Here is a 24,262-nt window from a genome sequence, read left to right on the forward strand (position 1 = left end):
GAGGAAGACCGGTTCTTCAATTTTCTAAATGGTCTTAAATCCGAATTTGAACAAGTTCGGTTCACTCTTCTCTCCGCTTTCACATCTCCCTCCCTTGAAGATGTAATCACCAAGCTAAGTGGTGAAGAAACCTGTATGGGGATTAGCAAGAATAATCCTAGCATTCTTGTTACCTCTTCTACTCAAGAAGATGGTGAAATGGTTGATGCCGTGTCAAGACCGGGGAATAACGTGAAGACCTATAGACATTCTCATTTCAAGAACCAAGGAGGAAATGATCGGTATGGCAAAAGGGACTATAGCAAGTTGACTTGCCACTTTTGTAAAGAACCAGGACATATCAAACCTATGTGTCCTAAATGGAAGAAATTAATTGCAACGGTTATGGCATCCCAAGCAGAAGAACGTCCTTTATCAAGTGAGTCTCTTTCCCTTCAACAAATCGTAGAGGCATTGCAACCTCTTCTCAAGGGAGGCATTTTCGGAGCCACCATGTCATATTCTTCTCCCGGTAAGATATCTTGGCTTTTAGATTCCGGGGCATCCTTTCACATGACCTCAAGTACTTGCTCTCTTTCAAATTTTTCTAAAAAAATTTTTCCATCCTTTGTCTCAACCGCGGATGGAACACTTCTTGAGATTAAAGGAATAGGCAATGTTGAAAGACAAGACTTTTTTGTTCCAAAAATTCGTCTTATCCCAAAACTTAATTTAAATCTTCTTTCCGTCTCCCAGCTCTCGGACCATGGTTGCGATATAAAGTTATAGGCTTCTAAGAGAGGCATGTAATGGGAGGAGTGGGTGGATACCACTACTAGTGGTTAGCATGAACAGTTATGATAACTTCCCTTTAACTCTCATGTATCCATGTCAAATAGAATCACATCAGGTTGGATCCAATCCATATTTCAACACTCCATTGATCTCGTCGGACTGTCCACCTCCACCAGATTACCTTAAAGATATGTTGTGCTACCTTCAAATACATTTGTGGTCCAGCATTCTACCAACAACCCCGGAAACCAAATCCAAAGGGGAACACGACTTGATGCTTGGAGTTTCAGGTCCATGCGAGGCGTCCATTGGTGAGCCACCAACATGCGACCAGCCACTTTCCATGGACCTCCATGCAGAATCAGTGACATGTCTTCGATGTTATTCAACCTTATCAAGAATAAACCTTGATTCATAGAGGAAATTTTGATGGGGGATGCAAATTTCAACAATGCTCTGAGTTCTTGGATGGCAAACTGATACTCGATGTGAGTACTTTTGTTTTCTCCCGAAAAACCAGCAAGCAAAGTCCACATGAAGGCCTGAAACATCTCGTCATGTTAATTTGTAAAGAACTCCAAGCGCATCTTTCCATCATGCTGGACCATGACCGCTTTGGGCGATGAGCCAGAATTCATAGAACCCTCCACTATGCCCATGAACGAGTTGTAGGGAAAGAGGCCGGTGCCCGCGGACTATGAGGAGCATCATGATTAGGGGTGGCAATTTCTGACACGACCCGCCAACCCGCCTCTTAGGCGGGTTCGGGTTCGGGTTGGGCTTCAGCCAACCCGTTTAATAAACGGGTCGACCCGTGTAACCCGTTTATTAAACAGGTCGGGTTCGGGTTGGGGGTATGCCAACCCACCAACTCGGCTGACCCGTTTAATAAACGTGTTAGGCGGGTGGGTCAACCCGCCAACCCACCAACCCGACCCGCCAACCCGTCTGACAATCCGCCAACCCGACCTGTCAACCCGCCAACCTGACTACCTGCCAACCCGATCCGTCAACCCGACTCGCCAACCTGACCTGCGAACCTGAAAACTTGTTTACCCGACCCAACCCATTTATTAAATGGGTTGGCGGGTCGTGTCGAGTTACCCGTTTATTAAACGGGTCGGGTTCGGGTTGAGGTATTCTGACACGCCAACCCGACCCGATTGCCACCCCTAATCATGATGCTCTTCTCCTACCGGGAGGGATAGGTTAGGGGAAACACTCTCCATCAACCATTAGGAGCCAACAATCAATGGTCAATTGTGAGGTCTCCCTCTCCAAAAAACTTCCTAAACCTAAAACCTTCATTTTTTTAAAAACTTTCAATATCGGATCAGGTATGAAGCGGGTTCAGGTCCATAATCGTGTCGGTTTCAGGTCGGTTCAGTTTTATAATATTGAGAACCATTTGGGTTCGAGTACATAATCGGGTTGGGTCTTGTCGGGTTTGGGTATTCACTTACACATGACTCAACAGGAACTCACGGGTCCACCAATATCAGGTTGGGTTGGATATATTTGTTTCGGGACATCGGGTTGGGTTGGGTATACCCAACCCACTTTCACCTCTAGTCATCTAAACACTTGATAAATCTACCTGAATTTGAGGCTAAACCAGGTTTTTGCCTCATGTCATCCCAACACAGCCTGAGTGGTTCTTTTCCAGAGAGAATGGTACAATCAGGCGTAACCTCATTAGCTGTGGGGAATTGGTGGGAGTCTATTAGTTTGGATATGCCTTGTATGTCCAGGCATCCAATGGACCTACCAGTAACCCTCGTACATATTGACATAACTTTTTTTTTTGGAATAACGCCCGCGTGAATCGAACCCCGACTGCCCGTCTAACAGTAGAGACCAGTTCCAACTACGCTGCCCCTCGTGTCATCTGTGATAGGTATAATATATTTAAAAAAAAAAGGATTTTTTTCACAAAAACACCTAAACTTTGAACAAAAAAACACCTAAATTTTCAATATTTTTAAAAACACACCACAACTTTGTCATGGTTAATTGAAAAAACTACTGTTACTCTCGCCAAAAGCTGCTGTTAAATCTGTGCTGCAATTACCAAAATTTAGGTGTATTTTTTATTATCATAAAACACTTTAGGTGTGCCTTTTAAAGTTTTTCTAAACAAAAGATATTGCTTTGAGAGTAAATTACTGATTTTATCTTATTAACTAAACTTGGGTTAATGATAACCCAAGTTAAACTGACGGAAGTGTGTTTTTAATTAGTGAAACATCAATTGTATATATTTTTTATAAAATATAAAAATCTTAGGTGCATTTTTTGAAAATTTCCATAAAAAAAAAAAAAAAAGAAATTTCACAATGGATTTTCAAATCTATAAATTGACATTGATGATGAGAAATAAAGGAAGAAAAAAACGACGAAAACCTTGAGTGAATAGTCTCTAATATTTGCTGATGTCCATTTCTTTCGCTGGATGTTAAGAAGTTCCCTAAGTTTGGTGGTTCTAAATTAATTGCCATTTTTAGCAAACTTGCAAGAGCGCTTTAGCTGTTTTGTTTTTGTCCATTTTATTGGCAAACCGGGGTTAGGCAAAACCCTACTAGTTACAACAAATAGGTAGAATCACATTACAAATCTACAGGGGTGGAGAACCAATGAAGTGGCAAGACGCTTTTTGCCGTCCAGGCCCAAAAGGGAAAAACATAAAAGGGGGAGAACAAAAATTTTTGCCGTCCGGGGACTAGACAGTAAAAGGCTTTGCCGTCCTGTGACGGACGGCAAACATTTGTGCTGTTTCGATCAAAAAAAAAAAAAGGGAAAAATCAAGGAGGATGGCAAAAGGATTTTGTCATCCCGCCACCAGACGACAAAACTAGATGACAAAAGAATTTTGCCGTCCTGACACCGGACCACAAAACGACTTTGCCATCCCAATACCGGACCTTAAAACAATTTTGACGTCCCCACACGGGACTAAAAAAGATTTTGCCGTCCTGACTTTGACGGCAATTCGTCCACACTTGGAACGGCAAAATGGTTTGTTGTCCGAAAAAAATGAAGAAATTTTTGGATTTTTTCTGGAATCTTAGGATTTTTTCTACAATTTTTAAGATTTTCAGATTAGAACCCGAGAAAATACTTCTCTAGTACTTGAGCATCGTCAAAAATTGTCTTCCCACTCTGACCAACACTGCCACATACCATAGAAATTGAAATAAAATATGTAAACCCCATCAAGGAGGCTTAGGAATTAGCAAGCTCGAAGAGATCAACTAAGCTAATTTGGCTAAGGCCGCATGGTCTGTCATAAGGAGAGAGGTGAATCCTTGGGTTTTACTTATCCAAGCAAAGTATGGAGAAAGGGACACGTTGTTATGGATGGTAATGGATCGGGGCGGGGCGGGGGGGGGGGGGGACAAGGTCTTTTATTCCTTCTCAAAATCCTTCCCTCCATTCCTGCATGGGTTTTGATTTTAACCTCCATCCTCATTTCATGACCTTCATCTCTGGTTCAAGCGGGGCGAGGTGGGGTCCTGTTTCCCCTCGGTCCACTGCCATCTCTAAAGAAAGATAGGAGACGGGGCAGGGCAAGGCCAAGATTGAAGACGGGGACAGGGCGGGGCAGGGAAAAGAGTAAGTCCATTCCCACACGGGTTTTGATTTTAACCTCCTTCCCCATTTCATGTCCTCCATCTCCGGTCCAAACGGGGCGCGGCGGGGTGGGGACCATTTTCCCCCGGTCCACTGCCATCCCTACTCGTTGGGATGAGTCGTCCTCATTTTCATGGATCCTTGGCTTGGAAAATCATTAAATGGGGGACAGCAGCTGTTAATCTTGGTTGCTAATGGCACTTTAAGGGGATGCGAAATCCTTCAAGGTTAGGGTGGATCCGTGGATTAACAAAGCCCCAATTATCAAACAGACGGTTAATGCTAGGTTCCCTATTGACCCTGATCATATTTTCAAAGCAACAGTTGCAGATATGTCAGATGTGTCTTCTCTTCCTACATTCAAACTAAAATGTACAGGCAACCCAGTGTCTTCCAGAGATGTAGCTTTTAGTAGAGCACCAGTTGTGGAATCCGGATGCGGCAGATGAAGCCAAATGGACAGCGTCTCATACTTTCAACTCTAGAGCAGTTTGGGATTTGATAAGAGACAAAGCTCTTGATTTCCATGTAGCAAAGTTTATTGCTGAATGCCCCATCATAATAGGAGGGCTGCTCTTACGCTCTACTTTGTTCATAATCGGTCACTAACTCACGAGTGTCTCCAAAGGCTGGGATTTGCTACCCCTAGTATGTGTCTTTTTTGCTCCAACAGCATAGAAACTCAGAAGCATATTTTTTTTAACTTCCCCCTGTTCGCCTCCATCTGGAAAATGGTGATAAAGGATTTTGGGTAAAAGATACTTGTCATGTCATTCGGTTAAGCAAAAACTGAAAAAAAAATGGAGCTTGCAATCCTTCAACAATCGCCAAGTTAAAGCTAGCTACATGCTGGACTTTCAACTCCTCTGGAGAATCTGGTATTGGAGGAATGGTCTTGCTTTTGGTTCCCTGCGAGGATCAAATCAAGCTTTCATAGTGATTGCCTCCAAATAGTCAGGTTCTATATTTTGTTAGTTTTGAATAAGGTTGCCAAGAAGCGATACATTTAAAAATGTATAAGAAGAGGCAAGAAATAAAAAAACAATATATATATATATATATATATATATATATATATATATATATATATATATATATATATATTGAATGAGATTCAAATAAAATCTAAAATAAAAGTGACTATTGCTAATTTCTATGATTTCTTAGTGTAAGAATTAAATTTTTAACAAAAAAAAAATGACTATCGGTTGAGGGAAAGCACATGAAAATGAATGAGATGCGTGAGAAGAAACACAAAAAACAAAAAAAGTTGAGTAAGAACATGTAAGAAGAATAGATGAATAGTGTGAAAAACAAAGGAGAAGTGTGAGAGAATCGAGATTCTCATCAAGTTTCGAAAGCGAGCAGTATCGCACTTACAAACGGGTTTTCGGGAAGCAGACTTTCCACCTATCTAAGAAGCTTCCGATAAGTCTGGTTTTGAACCACTGCTCTCACTCCATGGCTGATGCCTGGGGATGTTTCAAGCAGTGGGTCAGTCCACAGGATAGATGTGTCAGAATTCAGATCTCTTTAGTTTATTCATGGATCATTGGCGTTCTGGTATATTATGTCGCAGATCGTGGAAGGGAATGCATTGAGAAATTTCTGAACGATATCCCGGCCTCTTTGTTTGGTCCCGGCTGGACGTTGTGGCTCAGATACTGCAATAGTTGGAAGGGGGTGACCAGGACTAATTCCCACCTTTGTATCGACTTCCCTAAGTGCCAAGTTCATTTTTTCCACAAATTTTGTAACGATATCATACAATGTCACCAAGTTGATAGGATGTCACAAGTTCGAAACCCACTGCTGGTGTCCCTTGCCCCAAGGTCAAATCTGGGTGTACTTTCTGATGGGCAGAGGGGACCTCAAGGGTTGTACCAACTGAAAACCACCTAATGTTCTGTTGCTGATGGAAGATTTTTCTAAAAAAAATTGACTAGCTCAAAACCTAAGAGAGAGAGGACATATAACTGTGGTACACGACTTTTGTCTGATGAGTAGGGGTGTCAATGGGTTAGGTTTACCCGGATCCAACCTGAACCAAACCCTACAGAGTCCAGGTATGGTGATAAATAATAAAACCCGGGTCTGATTAATTCATGGATCCGAGTATAGTTTGTGAAATTTTATATCAGATCTGGACCCAACCTGAGTTCCGATTAAGACCCGCAAATTTTCAATGTAAAATTGATAAAAATATGGTTTTACAGAGTCTGGTTGATGTAGTTCTTATCAGGTCTAGGTATTGTTTTTCTTATAGTAGACCTGATTAAACCCAGGTCTGGACCTGATACCATATACAAAAACTGGGTCCAAGTCTCAAACCACCTGGGTCCGAACCAAACCCGACTGGTTGACACGCTTAATGATGAGGTCATGCAATACATAATATGGGTGATCTCACGCCCATCTCCATCAACAATTTCCAGATCAGGATCAACTGTTAATGGACACCCTATCTTCTCGTGCCAAGCTGAGCACATCCTGTCTGGTGGCCCGTGGGTGAGTGAGGTGGTAATTGAGACGCTGTGAAATTCAGGATCGAGGGAGAAGAAGAGGGGGCCACCCTCACTCTCAGCCATGATCTGAGCCAGTGATGACCGATCACAGCCATGTGAAATATAGCAAGATCGGATATCCTTGCTTGCCTTTGTTAATTTTGGCCTTATTGCATTGACCCATCAACGACTTTGCATTTAGTAATCGCTCTGCAGTCCTACCGTATTATTTCTAATAATATTTTGACGAATTCAATATCATCCAATCACATGGTCTTGTGATAGGAATGAAGGTATTGAGGATGGATTCTAAACCAAAAACACAATTTTCTTCGACTTGTGGTCATGACTAGGGGTGGCAATCGGGTCGGGTTGGCGGGTTGGCGTGTCAGCATACCTCAACCCGAACCCGACCCGTTTATTAAACGGGTCAGCTGTGGCAAACACGAACCCGACCCGTTTAATAAACGGGTAACCCGACACGACCCGCCAACCCATTTAATAAATGGGTTGGGTCGGGTAAACGGGTTTTCAGGTTCGTGGGTCAGGTTGGCGGGTCGGGTTGGCGGGTTGACGGATCGGGTTGGCATGTAGTCAGGTTGGCGGGTCGGGTTGACGGGTCGGGTTGGCAGACGGGCTGGCGGGTTGGCGGGTTGGCATACCCCCAACCCGAACCCAACCTGTTTAATAAACGGGTTACGCGGGTCGACCCGTTTATTAAACGGGTTGGCTTAAGCCCAACCCGAACCCGCCTAAGAGGCTGGTTGGCGGGTCGTGTCAGAAATTGCCAGCCCTAGTCATGACTAGGGGTGTCAATGGGTCGGGTTTGACCCTATAAGGTCAGTGTTTGGGTGATAAAGAAGGAGGTTCAATTAGAATCTGAGTAGGACTTAAAGGGACTGATTATTAATACATGGAGCGGGGTATAGTTTGTGAAATTTTATATCAGACCTGGGCCCAACCTTAGTTTTGATCAAGATATGCATGCTTTTAATCTAAAAAAGTCAAAAATTATTATTTTACTAGGTATGGCCGGCCGAGGTCTGGTTCATGTAATTCTTATAAGACCCGGGTATGGTTTCACATATGGTGGTCCGATTGAACCCAAAACTGGACCTGGTACCAGCACCTCAAATCAGATCTAGGTTTGATCCCACCTGGCTCTGAACCAGATCCAAGCTGTTGACACCCCTAGTCATGACCAAATATGATATGTTGCTTTTGTTCTCAAAGACCTACGCCGGGGTTTGAATTCTGTTAGTTTCAGCCAATAATTTGATTAAAAGAGGATTGGTGTTAGTGAAAACTGTTGTAAAACTCTAGCTAACTCTGTACATAAACTTCATTCATGCGAAAATACTAATTTATTTTAATACTTACATGGAGAAACCGCCCCCAGGATCAGAGACCTAACCGTGCTGGCTCTGCCTGCCCTACTTACCATCACTGTCCTGACAGCGTAAAACTCCATGGGCTTACCCCTTGCCACCAGGGAGTCGCCACTCTTCGGCTTGCGCAAGGGTGACATTCATGGGATTTGAACCTAGACTGCCTGCCTAGCTGCCTAGGCCCCCATCCCACTATGCCAAACCCCTTTGGGCATGAGAAAATACTATTTGAATCATGATTTTATAACTTGCACCTTATTTTTTGTAATCCATATATGACTGTTTGATCATGAAACATGAGAAATGTTTTCAAGGTCATAATTAACAAAATCCACATGTAATCCATGTAACTCTAGGAATCGGAATCACCCCAAAGACAGGTTTTGTGCCGTATGTTATCTTCTTTTGTAATCTTCTAAGAGATTTACCTCTTTATAAACTCATCCTCGTCTCTTTGGCTAACCGTATTCCAAGGTGAAACGACCCTTCCCTGTTTTTCTTTCCATTCCAACAACCAGCCTAATCTAAGTAAAATAGTTAAAAATCAGTTATATTTTGAGGTAAACTTTGGAAACTCAGTTGGTTAGGCCAGCCCACACTATTAATGATCAGAGTGACAATTACTCTAATTGTGTGGGTCATGAATGAGGCAACATGACCCTACATCCTAGGGCCAACAGTCACAAGTTCGATTCACAGTCCAAAATCGCCAAGAAATCACGGGTGAGGTCCAGTCGGGAAAAAACCAGAAATTTACAGCAGAAATCGCCTAGGCATCAACTTGACGATAATTAGAGTGCAAAACATCATGATTTTTCACTATTGCACTACAAAAATGTAAGATTTTCTCATGAAAACTTAAGAAAATCATGAAAAAACGTAAAAAAAATTGCTTGAAAAATCAGGTCTTTAAGGGCTTTATTTTTAATCATTCTCATGCAGTGAGTTTCGTGGTGTTGATTCGTTTGCCAAAGCCAGTGCATTCGAAGATTGATTTTCGACCGTGTTTAGGATTTTAATTTAAATTTTTTATATTTTTTCTGCATTTTGTTCTTCTTACTGTGTTTTGGCTCCAGACGAAGCTGGACCATCCCATTCTCCTTGGGCAGCTTTGGATCCAGCTAGACCCCTTTTGGGACCATCCAGCCTTTGGGCCCAATGGACCCACCCCAATGGATCTTCTTGCGCGGTGGTCATAAATCTTAAGGAGGGAAAGACGTTTGGTCTCTCCTCTAGCATTTTTTCAAGCCTTTTAATAGGTAGGTGTTATCATTATGTTAGTTGTTTTAAATTTATTTAATGCTTAGGTGTTAGTAAGGTATTTATTTTAAATGAAAGTGGGTAGACGTGGGAGCTTCCAACGTTTTTCTCTTTTTTTTCATTTTTTTTTAAATCTCATGTCACATAAAAAATCAGAATGAGTTTTCTAATAAAAATAGATTTTTTTTAAATTCTTTTTCTTGCTTGCTTTTTTTTTTTTTTGTGAGAGACACTCGAGAGAGAGAAAGAGGGTGGGTTGCTATTAACCGTAGGCTTATGCACTGAATGTATCATTTCTTGCTTGCTTTTTTTTTTGTGAGAGACACTGAATGTAGAAGGTTATGTAAAGTTGGAGTTCTTGCAGTTTTTAATTTCTACCAACAGGAAAAATCATGGCATTGAGATAGGCTATCTCTGCCTATAAGAAAAACGAAAGTGCATTGCAGGTCACAGAAATTGCCTTTCAGAATGAAAGTGTCCATATGCATTTCATTTTCATACATAAATAACTGATGTATAGAGACCAGGGAATTTGGTTGACCACTTGAAAACTATGCCCCAAAAAAGATATTCAATCATATAAAGAAATTTAAGATGATAGTTTCTAACATAAAGATATAGTTTCATCCCAAGCTTCTTGATCTGTGAGAAATACAATTCATGAAGCTGCCACAACTAGTAAATTTTAATCTATTTAAATTATGTGATTCATTTCTACAAATCTGCCTTTGGGGAATAAAACCAAGTATAGCTGATGAAGCAAAATTTTATGTTAGATTTACTGGAAATTTTTTTAATTTCCTAGTTAAACCTCTCAAAGTAATCACTTAAATTTTTTTGTTTGTCTTGCCAGTGCTCATCTATCACATTAAAGAGCAATTAGGAATACTATGAACACATGTCACATTTTGTAGGACTTTTTACATTATTATTTTATTTTTTCTTATTATTGCACTATGCAATTGAATAAGATTGATAATTTATTGCATTCCTCTCTCTCTCTCTCTCAATCTTGGAAAATTTTATTGAATATATTCTGTCAATTTTAAAAATTATTTTTGTAGTTTATGGTTTTTTTTTTTTTGATAGGCAAGCTGGGGTTAGGCAGACCCCTACCAGTTATACAACCATCCCATTGGGATTGGAACGTCCCAACGCAAGGTGACGTGCACTCACTGCTCCTACCAGACAAGCCTCTAGTTCAAGCTTTTATGGTAAAAACATGTGGCGCTTTTTTTTTTGCCAATTAATCATGATTTGTTGAGCTGACCATTTTTTATGCCAATTAATCACGATTTTCCAATGTTGACACGTCCTGATGAATTGTTGAGGATGAGTTTGGCTAACGTGCTGCTCGTTAAAGGAAAAGAAAATTGAAAAAAGGTGTACTTCAGTTAGGAATGCCAACAACGTTTAGATCGGGTTGGACGAAGTCAATACCAAATCCAACTAATCTAAAATTGGCAATTGGATGGAAGAAAAGCTAATACCTGAATCGTAAAAAATACATGTAACCTGACTTGGATATCCATTGGATTCTGTTCCAAATCTAATTATTAATCAGATTTGGTTTTCTTAAGCAAATCCGACTAATAAGAATATTGAGAATCAGGTTGGACATCAGATATATCGTATCCGTTGACATACTTAGGTATCGTAATCGTTCTATTTCATGCCCACGTGCAATACGTTTTTTTATCAGTTTCGTAGAAACTTCTTGGGAAGACATGATGGACCACAATGTTTTCACCATAGGCGTTCAAGTCATGACGCATAATACATTTTTCTAATGAGAAGCAATGAACAAAAGGCCAACCCGAAGGGTAGGGATGGCAGCGGGGCGGGGGACAAGGTTTCCACCCCCGCCCCGCCTCAAAATTTTATCCTCCACCCCCGCCCCGCCTCAAAATTTTATCCTCCACCCCCGCCCCGCCTCCGCGGCGGGGATGGATTTTATCCTCCATCCCCGTTTCATACCCTTCATCCCCGGTCCAAACGGGGATGAGGCGGGGCGGGGATATTGCGGGGAAAAGTGGTTGGGGCGGGGTGGGAAAAGTGCACGTCCACCCCCGCCCCGCCTCCGCGGCGGGGATGGATTTTATCCTCCACCCCCGTTTCATACCCTTCATCCCCGGTCCAAACGGGGCAAGGCGGGGCGGGGCCCCGCTTTCCCCCGGTCCACTGCCATCCCTACCGAAGGGGTTGGCGTAGTGGGGGCTTGGCTGCTAGACCGGCAGGGGTATAGCTCATCTGCGCAAGCCAATGTGTAGCATAGGTCTGGGGGCAAGAGTCCTAGCTTTGGAGTTTTATGTTGTTGGCACTACGACCGCAAAGTATAACAGGTTGAGCCAGCGCGACCAGGTCTTGGTGCCTAGAGCGGTTTCTTCGGGTTATTGATTCAAAAATAAAATGCCAAAACTGTAAGTTTTAAAGGTCAAAGGAAATAAAAGGAAAGATTAAGAGGCCAACTGTCGAGGCTGTGCAGCACAACACAAATGTAATTCGAATTCCCTCGCGGCTAAGGTCACGATGGATCAAACAAGTGACGCGCTATTTGATGACGTCGGAAAATGACGCAGAATTCATCTTCCTTCCCAATATAAATGCAAGTCCATGTCCCTTGTTTTTCTTAATGCGTGCTTGGAGTTGGGTCCCCACCTTCAAACGAGGACGTGTTGAGTTCGATTTTCTCCTCCTCTTCTTTCTTCTTCTCGTCCGTCTTGATGTAAGCACCAGAAACTAAAGAGAGGCCAAGGAATGAGGTTAGACAAGAAAGTAATGTGAACTACCTGCATTGATCTCTCTCTCTTCTCGGGTTCAATCTCTAAGGCGTGCCTCTCCGTCTCTCCCACGAGATCGTGGTAGGTGTTGAGAGTGAGTTAGCCCTTTCTCCTTGATCATTCTCATTTTTCACCATTCCTGGACTGTATATAGATATGTTGTTGGTGGGAATTACTGTTGGTAATGGTTTGTTTGTGTTGAGGCAGAAGGTTCAATTTCATGGAGTTGAAGCCACGGCCTCCTCCCGAGGAAGAGGTAATTAATTACCAACTGTTTTCCACTTATTTTTGTTTGAAAATCGAATTTTTGAATATTTACTAGTAGCAAAAGAAGAAGAAGGCAATGGTAGTTGATAAACAAAACGCTTGTTCTGAACTGGCCGGGACAAAAGCAGCTGTTGGTAACGGGGGTTTTGTGATTGTGGGATGTTCAGGGAAGGGATTTGGAGGCGGAGGTGAGCAGGATGAGGCAAGAGAACCAGAGACTGAGTCAGATGCTGGGCGAGATGCGCGAGAGCTACAACGCGCTGCAGGCACAGCTGGCCTCGCTGGTAATGGTAAAGAAGGAGGAGGTGGCCGCGTCGAGAAAGAGGCCGAAAGAGGAGAGCTGCACCAGCGAGGAATCGTTGAAGAGGCCCAGGGAGGAATTTCCCTCCCGAGTGGTGGCCACCACAAGCATCATTTCACGGGTCCATGTCAAGGCCGACGAATCCGATACCAGCCTGGTTAGTAAAAGCCCCAGCCCACCATAGCTCCCATTCACTCACCCTCCAACCAACCCTAACGAGGAGAGTTTTTGTTGTGAATTTTACAGAGGGTGAAGGATGGATACCAGTGGAGGAAATACGGGCAGAAAGTGACGAGGGACAACCCATCTCCTAGAGCTTACTTCCGTTGTTCCTTTGCACCAGGATGCCCCGTTAAGAAGAAGGTACCGTTTTTAATTAATTAATACCCTCCATCTACTTACATCGATTTTCATTGTAAATTAAGCAAAAATTTACATAGTCTAGGATGCGTTTTATTAGGTTCAAAGAAGCGCACAAGACATGTCCATCTTGGTGGCCACATACGAGGGCCTGCACAACCACGCCCAGCCACCGGCGCACGACGCACCCACTTGCTCGACCGGATCGCAGTCAGCGACCGATGGCTTGGTACCCTGTTCCATCTCCATGAACGCGTCGCGACCCACCATCACGCTCGATTTGACCCGCGTAGGAGCCGATCAGGGGAGTTCGGTCAGCTCGGAGGTGGCTCCGGCGGTGGAAGTGGGTGGGAGTGAGCTGCAGAAGGTGGTGGCGGAGCATGTGGCCTCCACGTTGGCCAATGACCCAGCCTTTGCCAAAGCCTTGGCATCCGCTCTTTCCTCCCAAATGTTTCGGCGTCCTTAACTTGGGAAGCAAACGGCAGTGCTGAATTTGAACGGGGATGGCAGATTGGCAATTCATTCATGGATGAAAGAGCATCAGCAACTCATGACAAAACAAATTTACAACTGCGTTTTCATCCTCCCTCCTGGCTCAATTCATCGTCTCAGAAGAATATATGAAAAACAGAGAGAGAGAGAGTCAATGCAATCGTCCATCCCTTGGGTGAGAAGAAGTGGCTCGTGGTAGTGGACGGTGGTGGGTGGAATAGAGGGTTTGATGTCATGGAAGTCGGCGTGAGCTTGAAAGCCCATCGCCACCAATAGCAAGCCTGTATGAGGGCATCTTTTCATTTGCTTTTTGTTCATTTTTGGCCTTTTGTATTGACCCCCACCAAGTTCCAACGACTTTGAATCAAAGTTTGGTTGTATGAGAAAAATTCATTTAGGAGCCAACTTTTGCTCCTAATTTCAAATATGAACCTGATGTTTCTGTAATTTCAAATATAAGCTCGACTTTTTCATGAAAACAGTTAAATAGAGGCCTCAGGTCAACATTCATCATATTGAAAAGCGTGAGTCCTTTGAAAATTAAAAAGTACTATTAAAAAAAATGTAATCAGTTTGAACCAGTGTTGTCTGTATCGGCCTGAGTCGACTGATACGTATTGATTGTATCACCAGAAAATCAATACGATACTGACCTGAATCGGTTATGTTTTAATAAATGTAAAAAATAGTTTAAAATAAAAAATTTAATATTATTTTAATGGATTTAACACATGTCATGATATGATTGTCAATTGCCATGCAATATTTTTTGGCTGATTCAGAACGATTCACTTGAGAATCACTATGACCGTTAACCAAACGATACATGTCCGATTCCGATATTGACAACATTTTTGAACTAGAAGGTCACCATTGTAATTTGACTTATTATTTACAACAATAAATGCAGGCCCTTTTGACGGTTTTCAAGACATATTTACAATTTCATAAACGTGTATTTGAAATTAGGGGTAAAAGGTTGGTCGTAAATGAAAATTTTCCCTAATTCCAAAAGCAGCCCCAGTTTTCTAAATTTTTCTAATATGGTGCATAAGTTTCCTAAAAAACTACCAAATAAAGACCAGGTTAGCCTCCACTGTCCCGGGAAAGGTGATTCCTTTGGGCTTTTTATATCGCCCTTGTAGTTTAGAAAAAAAATATTTATTTGCTCTCGTAACAAAGAGAACGTTAGGCATTTGAAGATATTATTGACATTTGATTCAATTTACCAAAGATTTAACTAAAAGGTCATGGGCATGATTGGGCCCCCGTTTGGAAGTTTTCTAAAAAACTAGAGGTTCATATCAAAAAAATCAGAAATGTGAGGCGTTTTTGAAGATTAGGGGCAAAGGGCCAGCCCCTAATGGATTTTATTTTAAGATTTCGCCATTTTTTCCGGATAAATTTTTGCCAATTTTGGTATCATTCAATCCAAAGTACACATTTTCCTTCACTTGAAGTCATGATCAACTAGGATTAACCGCTCCAAGCACACAGACCCAGCCGCGTTGACTCAGCCTAGCCTACTTTACTTACCGTCTCTGTTCATGTAAGCATGAAACTTCAAGGGCTTACCCCTCGATCCCAGAAAGTTGCCAAGCTTTGGCTTACGCAAGGGCCGGGCTGACGCCCATGGGATTTGAACCTAGATTAGAATGCCCGTCCACGGTCTAATCCCCTTCCCACTACACAAAACCTTTTGGGTTTATGGTATTTTGTTTTATCCACATGTAACTAGGGGTGTCAACAGGACCGGTTTACCCGGACCAAACTGTATAGGGTCCAGGTATGGTGACAAAAAAGAAGACCCGATTAAGACCTGGGTCCAAACTCAAAGGTCCAATTAATACATACACCCATGTATAGTTTTTAAAATTTTAGATCAGACCCAGACCCAGACCTGACCCGATTAAGACTCGCAATTTTTCAATGTCAAAATGATAACAAATATTATTTTATAGGGTATGGTCTGGGTCTAGTTCATGCAGTTTTTATCGGGTTTGGGTATGGTTTTTCTTATAGTAAACCTGATTAGACGCGGGTTCAGACCCGATACCATACCCAAAAATCTGCTATAAGTCTGGTTCCACCCGAGTCCAAACCAAACACCACCCGTGGTACTCAAACTCTACTAGTGCTAGTCTCAAACCTCACTAAAGGTGGGCTAGCGTCAGCAGCAAATGACTATGACACTGAATCTAACCCATGAGTGTGTTCAACATGATGAAGATAGTATGAATTGACTTTTAAATAGTATTTTTTCAACGTAAAGGTTTCTTTACGAGAGCTGAAAATTTTGTACATTGTAACCATTAATTTTTCAACCCTCACAAAATTCTTATATACAAGTTTGAATAACTTAATCTCTCTCTCTCTCTCTCTCTCTCTCTCTCTCTCTCTCTCTCTATATATATATATATATTAGGCCCTGCTCCATAGGTTTTAAATGTTCTATGATAGATCTGAACCGTTAGATGTGTTTACGTTGCTCAATTTACTGGGAATCAATTCTTTGATAATGTTTTTACGACGAAAAAACATATTTTTACAAGCTTGGAAAAACTGGTACCTTCGTAGCCATTGATTTTGGATCACTAGAAAAACCTGTATACAAGTCAGATTTCGGCCATCCAAAAGTTGGTTCCCACTAAACGAAATCTATAGATCACATCTACAGTGTTATATGTGAGAAAAAATACTTAAAACTATGATTTTTGATGGGGCCTATGAGATTTATAAAAAAAGGGGCCTAAGAAACACATTATATATATATATAGTAGAGCTTAGATGCTTGAACACTAGGTGCCTGCAATACATGTTTGATGGGTTTTTAAGGTTTTTTTTCATTTATTTTAAATTTTTGACTGTATAGATATGATCTACGTACTTGATATTATAGGGATCAGCTCTTGAAGTGTTTGATTCCGACACATAGGTGGGTTTTTATAAGGTTCAAAAAATCAACAGTCTAAAATATTTATAAATTTTTTTAGGCTCCAAATATCAAATTTTTAAGCGAAAATACATGATTTAGGTGTGGATTCCTCATAAATCGACCATGCCCAACACATTTATGGGGTCGGAACTGTGACAAAAACACCGAAAGAGCAGAAAACTCATCAAGCACGTATGACCCGCACCTAATGTATATATAGAGAGAGAAAACTATGTAGGTGCTTAATCGCTAGCTATTAATCGTGCTTAAACATTTTGGCATTGGATCTACATCAAATACAATGGCTAGAATGTTAAATACTTAAGCAAGAAAAAGAAAAAAAAGAAAGATCATGTTGCTAATGGTGTGATTAAGGAGACAAAGATTATTGGCCTTAAGGATTTTATGGTTGTCCTTGATTCTAGAGAACCGTTTAAGGAGTTCAACTGAATTATGTGTGTTTTGAGGTGTGCTTTAAATTGTAGCTATGTTGGCACAAGATCTGCAACACATTTTTTTTTGAGAAATTCATGTGAGTGGTATTGTATTTTAATGAATTATGGAATATAGTTTTCATGATAACAAAGGCTTTTACTGGCGCAATTGTTGTGCCAGTAAAGCCCCAATTTTTTTTGTAGTGTTGAGATATGGGATGGTGATTTTGTTTTACTGTAAATTGGTACGTTCAAATATGCAACCCTTGAAACTGCCAAAGTTCTATACAAGCCACCTAAACGGGAAAACTCTTGCATCTGAAACTGATACAACATTACCAGTTGCAAACAACACTCAAACTTAAAGACAAATATGAAAACTTCTGCTGCATGTTATGTTCTGCATATGAGGCAATAAAAGTTGGGCAACAAAGCTTATTACAATTTGCCATGCAATAAATTGAACATATCTGCATAAATTGTCACCCGATTCAATTAGGGTAGGTACATTGCCAAGAGTAAATAGAAAATAAGTTCAACTGCAAAAAATCAGGCCTAAATACATGAAGTTTATGAGGTTGTAGTTGCTGTTAAAAATGTTTTTCCAGGTTGACAATTAGCTGAAGGCCTGTGGCATCCAAGCAACTGCAAGGAAAACCATAAAAACATTAGAATTGAGCCTCTCACATAATGAAAGATAAAAGAGAAAAAAACATAAATTGTGATAAAGAGATCAAATTACATTGTTGTTGACCTTGCATGATGATGTTGTGTTTTGTCCGGATCGAATTTTGAAACTGAACCAATATACCAATCATCATCCAATGGCCAATAGACCTGGAATTCCCCAAATTCAATCATAATTAGTGACTATGAAATGGTTCAGTCCAAACCAAGGTTGCCAAACTAGGAAGCAGAAGCAGGAAATGATACGGGAAGCGGAAGCGAGAAGCGAAGCATTTAAAAATTTATAGGAAGCGGGAAGCGAAGTATCAATTTAAAAGCAAAATATTAAAAAAAATGAAGCAATATGGTAATTGAATAGGAATCGAACAAGAAACAAATAAAAACTAAAATAAAATTGACCATTCTTATATTTCATGATTTTTCAGTAAAAGAGTTAAATTTTTGTTAGAATGTAATAATGGTGGTTACTAATTTAAAGAAAGTACATGAAAAATGAGTGAAAGAATGAGAGAAAATACATGAAAAGAAACGTGAAAAAAGCATATAGGAAGCATAGAAGAAGTGTGGGGGAATTGAGATTCCCATGAAGTTTAGGAAGCGAGGAGTATCGCGCTTCCGAAGCGAGTTTCCGGGAAGCGAGCTTCCCACCTACCTAAGAAGCTTTTGGTAACTCTGGTCCAAACAATGCAAACGACAACTAAAGTAAAGTGATCATGATTTTATTTCGAAGAAGCATGATCAAAAGTTTGGCTCCTACAAAACAAACTATCTTTAAAACATCCATAGGGTTGTATTGGAAAAGAGCAATGATTCTTGTGCATGTGAGACTCATTCTTCATAAGAGACTAATTATTCAACATTATAAATGCAAACAAAAAAAATTAAGAACACCAATCCATCATTCACAAGACCAACATGACAAAAGCTCAATTTCTACATATTGAGGTAGAAGCTAAGAAATTTTGCATCAAAACCACGATCGAGCACACTAAAACACAACACTGAATCCACAATTTTGCACAATGCCACAACCAAGAACTACAAATAAAAATGCACTAATGCCTAAAATCCAATCATACAAGAAAAATGCATGAAGAACAAATTGTCACTAGAGACACGAAATCAAAGAAAAATGAATAGCAAACAAAAATGAAGATACGATAAGAGGAAAAAAAACATTTAATCAAATTTAATGACTGATGAACAAAATACAGAGACCAAAATAGAGTATCCGTCTAAACAATTAGGCTTTGTTCACAAACAAAAAAATAAAATGCATATACAACATATCAATGAATCATAAACTAAACAGAAATGCAGCTCCGAAACAGAAAAATAAAAACCTAAATAAGCCTTATATTTTTTGAAGCAAGGTAATTGCAAAACGTCAATGCATATAAAGAAACAGAAGAATTCAATGCATATACTGTTAGATATTTTATGTGTGACTACATATGTAATTAATCACTCATTATAAACTATTTAAGATGAAAGGCCATTTAAAGTGATCTTATATGGTTGGGCCATATGAAATCTTATAAAGTGTGATTATAATAATGTGCAGATACCTTATGTGCACTCATATGTCAATTTTTTATTTTATGATGGGTTAAATTGGAAAGAAGACTATAGGGTGGTTACAATTAAGTTGTGATCTCCAAAACCATATATAGTGGCTATTCTCTTTTGCCTTCCCATCAAGAAAGAAAATTGTCCCTCTCTCATTAGGTTTAGAGAATAAGGAAATACCACTTATAGAGGTTTTGAAAGATCTAACCCCATCAAGATTACTGGTGTAACGATAAATTCGAGTACGCTTCTACATTTTGCTTTATTTATTTTTTATTTTTTCAATGATTTAGCATGAACAAATTTAGGGATCAAGAAAGATGTTTTCCCTAAATCAATCCCAACAATTGGTATCAAAGCCTCTTGTTCTTGTTAAATCACTGAAATATTTGATTTTGCCATTGTATATTTTTTGGTGGGTCGTCGAAATCCCATCGGATTTGGTTTTCCTCCTTTGACTGCCAACATTAGGGGTTGTTAACAATAATAATAATAAAAAATTTATTATTGCAGCCGATGGCATGGTTGGAGGGCTGATGGGACCGATGACCTACCGTAAAGGGTGGCTCACCCTTTTTCGGTGGCCACAAGCCATCAGACAGCATCGCACAGCTTGCTGGACGTCGTTCGGTTTTATGCAGGCATCGTTGAGTGCCTGCACAGGAAAGCAGAAGACAGGGAGAACCAAACGGTCCTCCCCGATTTTCTGTCAGATACGAAAGGGAGTCAGATGGCTCCCCCCTCCGTCCGACAATAGGGTGCATGCAGAGGAAGGCCGAATGACCCTCCCCACGCCGTCAGGCAATGTTGGATGAAGGAGGGGCTGATTCGGCCTTTTCCTTAGGATTCTGACCTCCGGAAGGTGCCGGCTAGCCCTCGGCTAGTCACCCTTGCCGGACGCTATGTTGGCGTCCAGCGATGGTGGTCTGGGGCCATCTGTTTACCTCCGGGTGACCAGTGTCCGGTGACAGTGGTTTGGGGTCGGCTATGCACCCCAGCAACTGTCAGGAAACCCAGATCTGGCGACAGGCGAGGATGAGTTCGGCCTCGTCAGTCTGTGTAGGGACCGACCTGGGTCGGGTCAAGTCTATGTCTAACCCGGGTTGGGTCTAGTTTGACCCGACCTGCCGGCCCTAGACTCCTTCGCATGTGCCTCGAAACTCATAAAAAAAACAATAATAATTTCTTAAGATTTTTTTTTTGGTCCAGGCCATCAGGTATGCCATTTGGCTCTCTGTAGTGGGTTGACTTTAAATATTTTTGACCCAATTTGGATTATGGCTTTATTTTTTTTATTTATATGCATATAATCATATATTATATTCAAACTTTGGTATTCTTCTTTAGAATAAGGGTCTGATATTATAAAATGAGTTGATTGAAACATGTTACCAAAGTAACAACTCACCCAAATGTATAGACTTGAAATTTTTGTTTTTCGAACAGAACTCTGACCGATAAAAATGCTCACAACTCCCTCATTTGAAGATGTTTTGTCGAGCAATTTAGTGCGTTGGAAAGCTAACAAAAGTTTCTATCTACTGTGAAATTTTGAGCTTTGTCCATGGTCTGAGTCCGGTTCGACAACAGTTAGAACACAATCTGGCATACCTTTAGTAAAACAATTGTATCGCCCTCATACAAAAAACATTTTATGAACGATTTGTTCCTACGAAAAGCTGACAAAATTTCTTACGTTCTGTAAAAATCTTAGATCTATTCACCAAATGTAAATATTTCTATAAACTCTGAAATAGTCGGACATAGTTGAGGATTTCGCGAATTTAGACGTGTCTTTGGACTAAGAGACAATCCTTACATAGTTTGCATGTATGTCGCATAAATTCTTTAATTTTAAATAGTATGTAGTGTGTAAATGTGTATGCTGGCCTGTTTTATGTATAAGTTCACATGTTTAGCATAAGACATGAGTTTCTAAACGAGATGGCTAGGCATAATGCCTAAAAAACCACATCGAAAGACAAAGGGCCGAAGTGGTTCAATGAATGCAAGTTTCTGATTTTATTTTGAATATGGTATTGACTGCAGATATGTTCATGATGATGATGAAGATGATATGTGATATTATGGATGCTCAAATTTATGTTCTTTATTGCATTGATCATGTTCATGCATATATGTTAACCTAAGCATGAAATGAATGAGATTTTTATATTCACATATGCTCAAGTTATATATGTTAATAGCATGGTTAAAGAAATATTTCAATGCTTTATTAAAAATGCATTCATTGCCTATAAAGTGACTAAAGTTTTGATGTTGCATGAAAAATATGAATGAAATCAAGTGAACATATGACATTAAAATTTAAGATACGTGCTAAGAGAGTAGCAAATGATACACGGAGGGTTGCTCCTCCCCTTCCACGATTTTATGGGAAAATCTCTGCATTAGACTGCAGCGTAAAGAGAAAGATACTCATGAGGAAAAACTGATGCATCAGGTTGAAAGGTATTGGAAATCTCTCTCGCACTATCACCCCATATCCCGTCTTGGTGAAAGGGACCGACCTGGCTAAAGTCACTCCTTTATATAAAACATCGCATGAGCCATGGTTCTGATTTGAGAGTCAAGTTTATGTCGTATTAGCGGGCTAAGAAGTGATAACTTAGATATGCATATGCACTAGTTAGGCATTGCATACATCATTTAAGAAATAACACCTAATTAAAGATAAAAATGTATGCATGCATTCGATGATAGTTGCATATGGTAAGTTCATGCATTTTACATGTCCCTACATTTTGTATGTTTATTCATTTTTATCTGATTTGGGTTAAGAATGATTAATGCATGTTTATTCAAAATTGATATTTTTTGTGCTTATTGCTTAATTAAAATGCATGTTTAGTCCCTTAGATTTAAATTATTATGCAAAGAAAATTAGATAAAATTCATGTTTCGTAATTTTATTTTATAAGTTTAGTTTAGTTTACCCTACTGAGATATGTTATGTCTGACCCTATGTATTTCAATGTTTTTCAGATAGTGAGTACATGCTTACAGTGAAGGCGGGAGGTTGTGACAGGGACCAAGCCTACCTTTCATCTGCTTCATGAAATTTGAACTCTAATTTACTTTCATTTCAATTTTAATTCATGGAAATGTAATTAAGTATGGTGTGGACTTGATTTCAATTCATGCATGGATAATTAGTTATAAAATTTCAAGTTCTATAAGAATATGATTGCAAATGGTTACGTGAAGTAGCACTCCAAGTTTTATACCTAAAAAAAAATTTCCGCTGTTATTTGTTAAACCTTTTAAAAGTATTTAAAAAATAAAATTTTCAGCATTTTCTGGGTTATAAAATTTAAAGTGTTACAATAGTTAATTTAAGTTGTTTCTTAATTCAAATCTTATTGGAACCGGTTCTTCATCTGTGGTCGATAACCTATATTTACTTAATATTGTTGCCTCATATCATGAAACTATGCATTCAAGTTCATGTGGTACAAAACGAAAATTAGTCAATGAGAATTCGGTTTTATTATGTCACAAGCACTTAGGTTACATTTCTAAACAAAGAATTAAAAGGCTTGTGACAAGTGAAATTCTTGATTCCGTTGATTTCACTGACTTTCAGGTTTGTCTTGAGTGCATAAAAGAAAAACAAACAAATATAAGAAAAATATGTGCCAACAGAAGAATAGACATCTTAAAACTTATTCATACAAATATTTGTGGGTCATTCCCTACAGGTTCTTGAAATGATCAATAATATTTTATTATGTTCATAGACGACTATTCACGTTATGACTACCTATATTTGATTCATGAAAAGTCTAAATCACTAGATGTGTTCAAATCATTTAAGGCTAAAATTGAAACTCAACTTGGCAAAAGAATTAAAGCTGTCAGATCTGACTGTGGTGGTGAATACTATAGTAGATATGATGGATCAGGTGAACAACGTCCAAGGCCATTTGCTAGATTCCTAGAAGAATGTGATAGTGTTCCACAATACACCATGCTAGGCAGTTTTAGCATGAATGGTGTTGCTGAGATATGAAACAAGACCTTAAAGGTTATGGTAAAGAGTATGATTTGTCATTCTACTTTACTAGAATCCCTTTGAGGAGAGGCTTTAAAGACTGCAGCTTATATACTGAACAGAGTACCAACTAAGCAGTAACCGAAACCACATATTAAATGTGGACGGACAAAAGGCCTAGTATGAAGCATTTTCATATTTGGGGATGTCTAATTGAGGCAAGGCCACATGAAAGGAAACTGAACTCAAGAATGGTTAGCTGTTATTTTGTTGAATATTTTGAAAGATCTAGGAGTTATAAATTTTATGACCTTGTGAATAAGACCTTTTTTAAATGAAAAATACTTGTTTCTTTAAGGATGCTGAATTTAGAGGAGGTAATAAGGTAAAAGTCATTGCTTTTGAAGAATAATCTATTTCTCTTCCTACAGTTATTGTTAACAATGATCAGATTTCAATTTTTGACATTGTTCAAACAAATTCAGAACAAGACAATGTTCAAGATCTCTCTATCCAAAATCAAGAGTTTACTCTTGGAGTACAAACTCAACAACCTCAAGAAATACCTCAAGTAACTCAAAAACAAGTGTCATTAGAGAAATCCACTAGAGAGAGGAGAAGAGCAATTTCACATAATTATATTATTTTTCTCTAATAATATGAGAGTGATACTGGCTTAAAGAAAGATGATCTAATCAACTTCCATTAAGCTATACAGAGTTTTAACTCTCAAAAGTGGATAGATGCCATGCATGAAGAGTTTAAATTCATGAAAGACAATGACATATGTGATCTTGTCTCATTACTTGAAGGTATGAAAATAATTGGTTGCAAATGAATATTTAAAACCAAGAGGGATTCAAAGG

At 39.7% G+C, this 24,262-nt stretch overlaps 1 protein-coding gene across 2 annotated transcripts; it reads left to right on the plus strand.

Annotated features, from left to right (window-relative positions):
• The first annotated feature begins 12,188 nt into the window (after positions 1-12,188).
• LOC149842148 (putative WRKY transcription factor 40) lies at positions 12,189-13,815 on the plus strand. Of its 2 annotated transcripts, XM_090001290.1 has the most exons (5): positions 12,189-12,417; positions 12,544-12,592; positions 12,771-13,061; positions 13,151-13,267; positions 13,365-13,815. In XM_090001290.1, the coding sequence occupies exons 2-5, from the start codon at positions 12,557-12,559 to the stop codon at positions 13,728-13,730; spliced, it is 810 nt and encodes a 269-aa protein (XP_089857416.1). In that variant the 5' UTR covers positions 12,189-12,417; positions 12,544-12,556; the 3' UTR covers positions 13,731-13,815. The 2 variants fall into 2 exon arrangements, with proteins under 2 accessions (XP_089857416.1, XP_089857417.1); XM_090001291.1 differs by lacking the exon at positions 12,189-12,417 and having other exon boundaries at positions 12,432-12,592.
• Positions 13,816-24,262: the final 10,447 nt, after the last annotated feature.

The sequence above is a fragment of the Nuphar pumila genome, chromosome 3 (genome assembly GCF_984573655.1).
Source record: "Nuphar pumila chromosome 3, dmNupPumi1.hap1.1, whole genome shotgun sequence".
In the NCBI taxonomy this organism is placed as follows: Eukaryota; Viridiplantae; Streptophyta; class Magnoliopsida; order Nymphaeales; family Nymphaeaceae; genus Nuphar; species Nuphar pumila.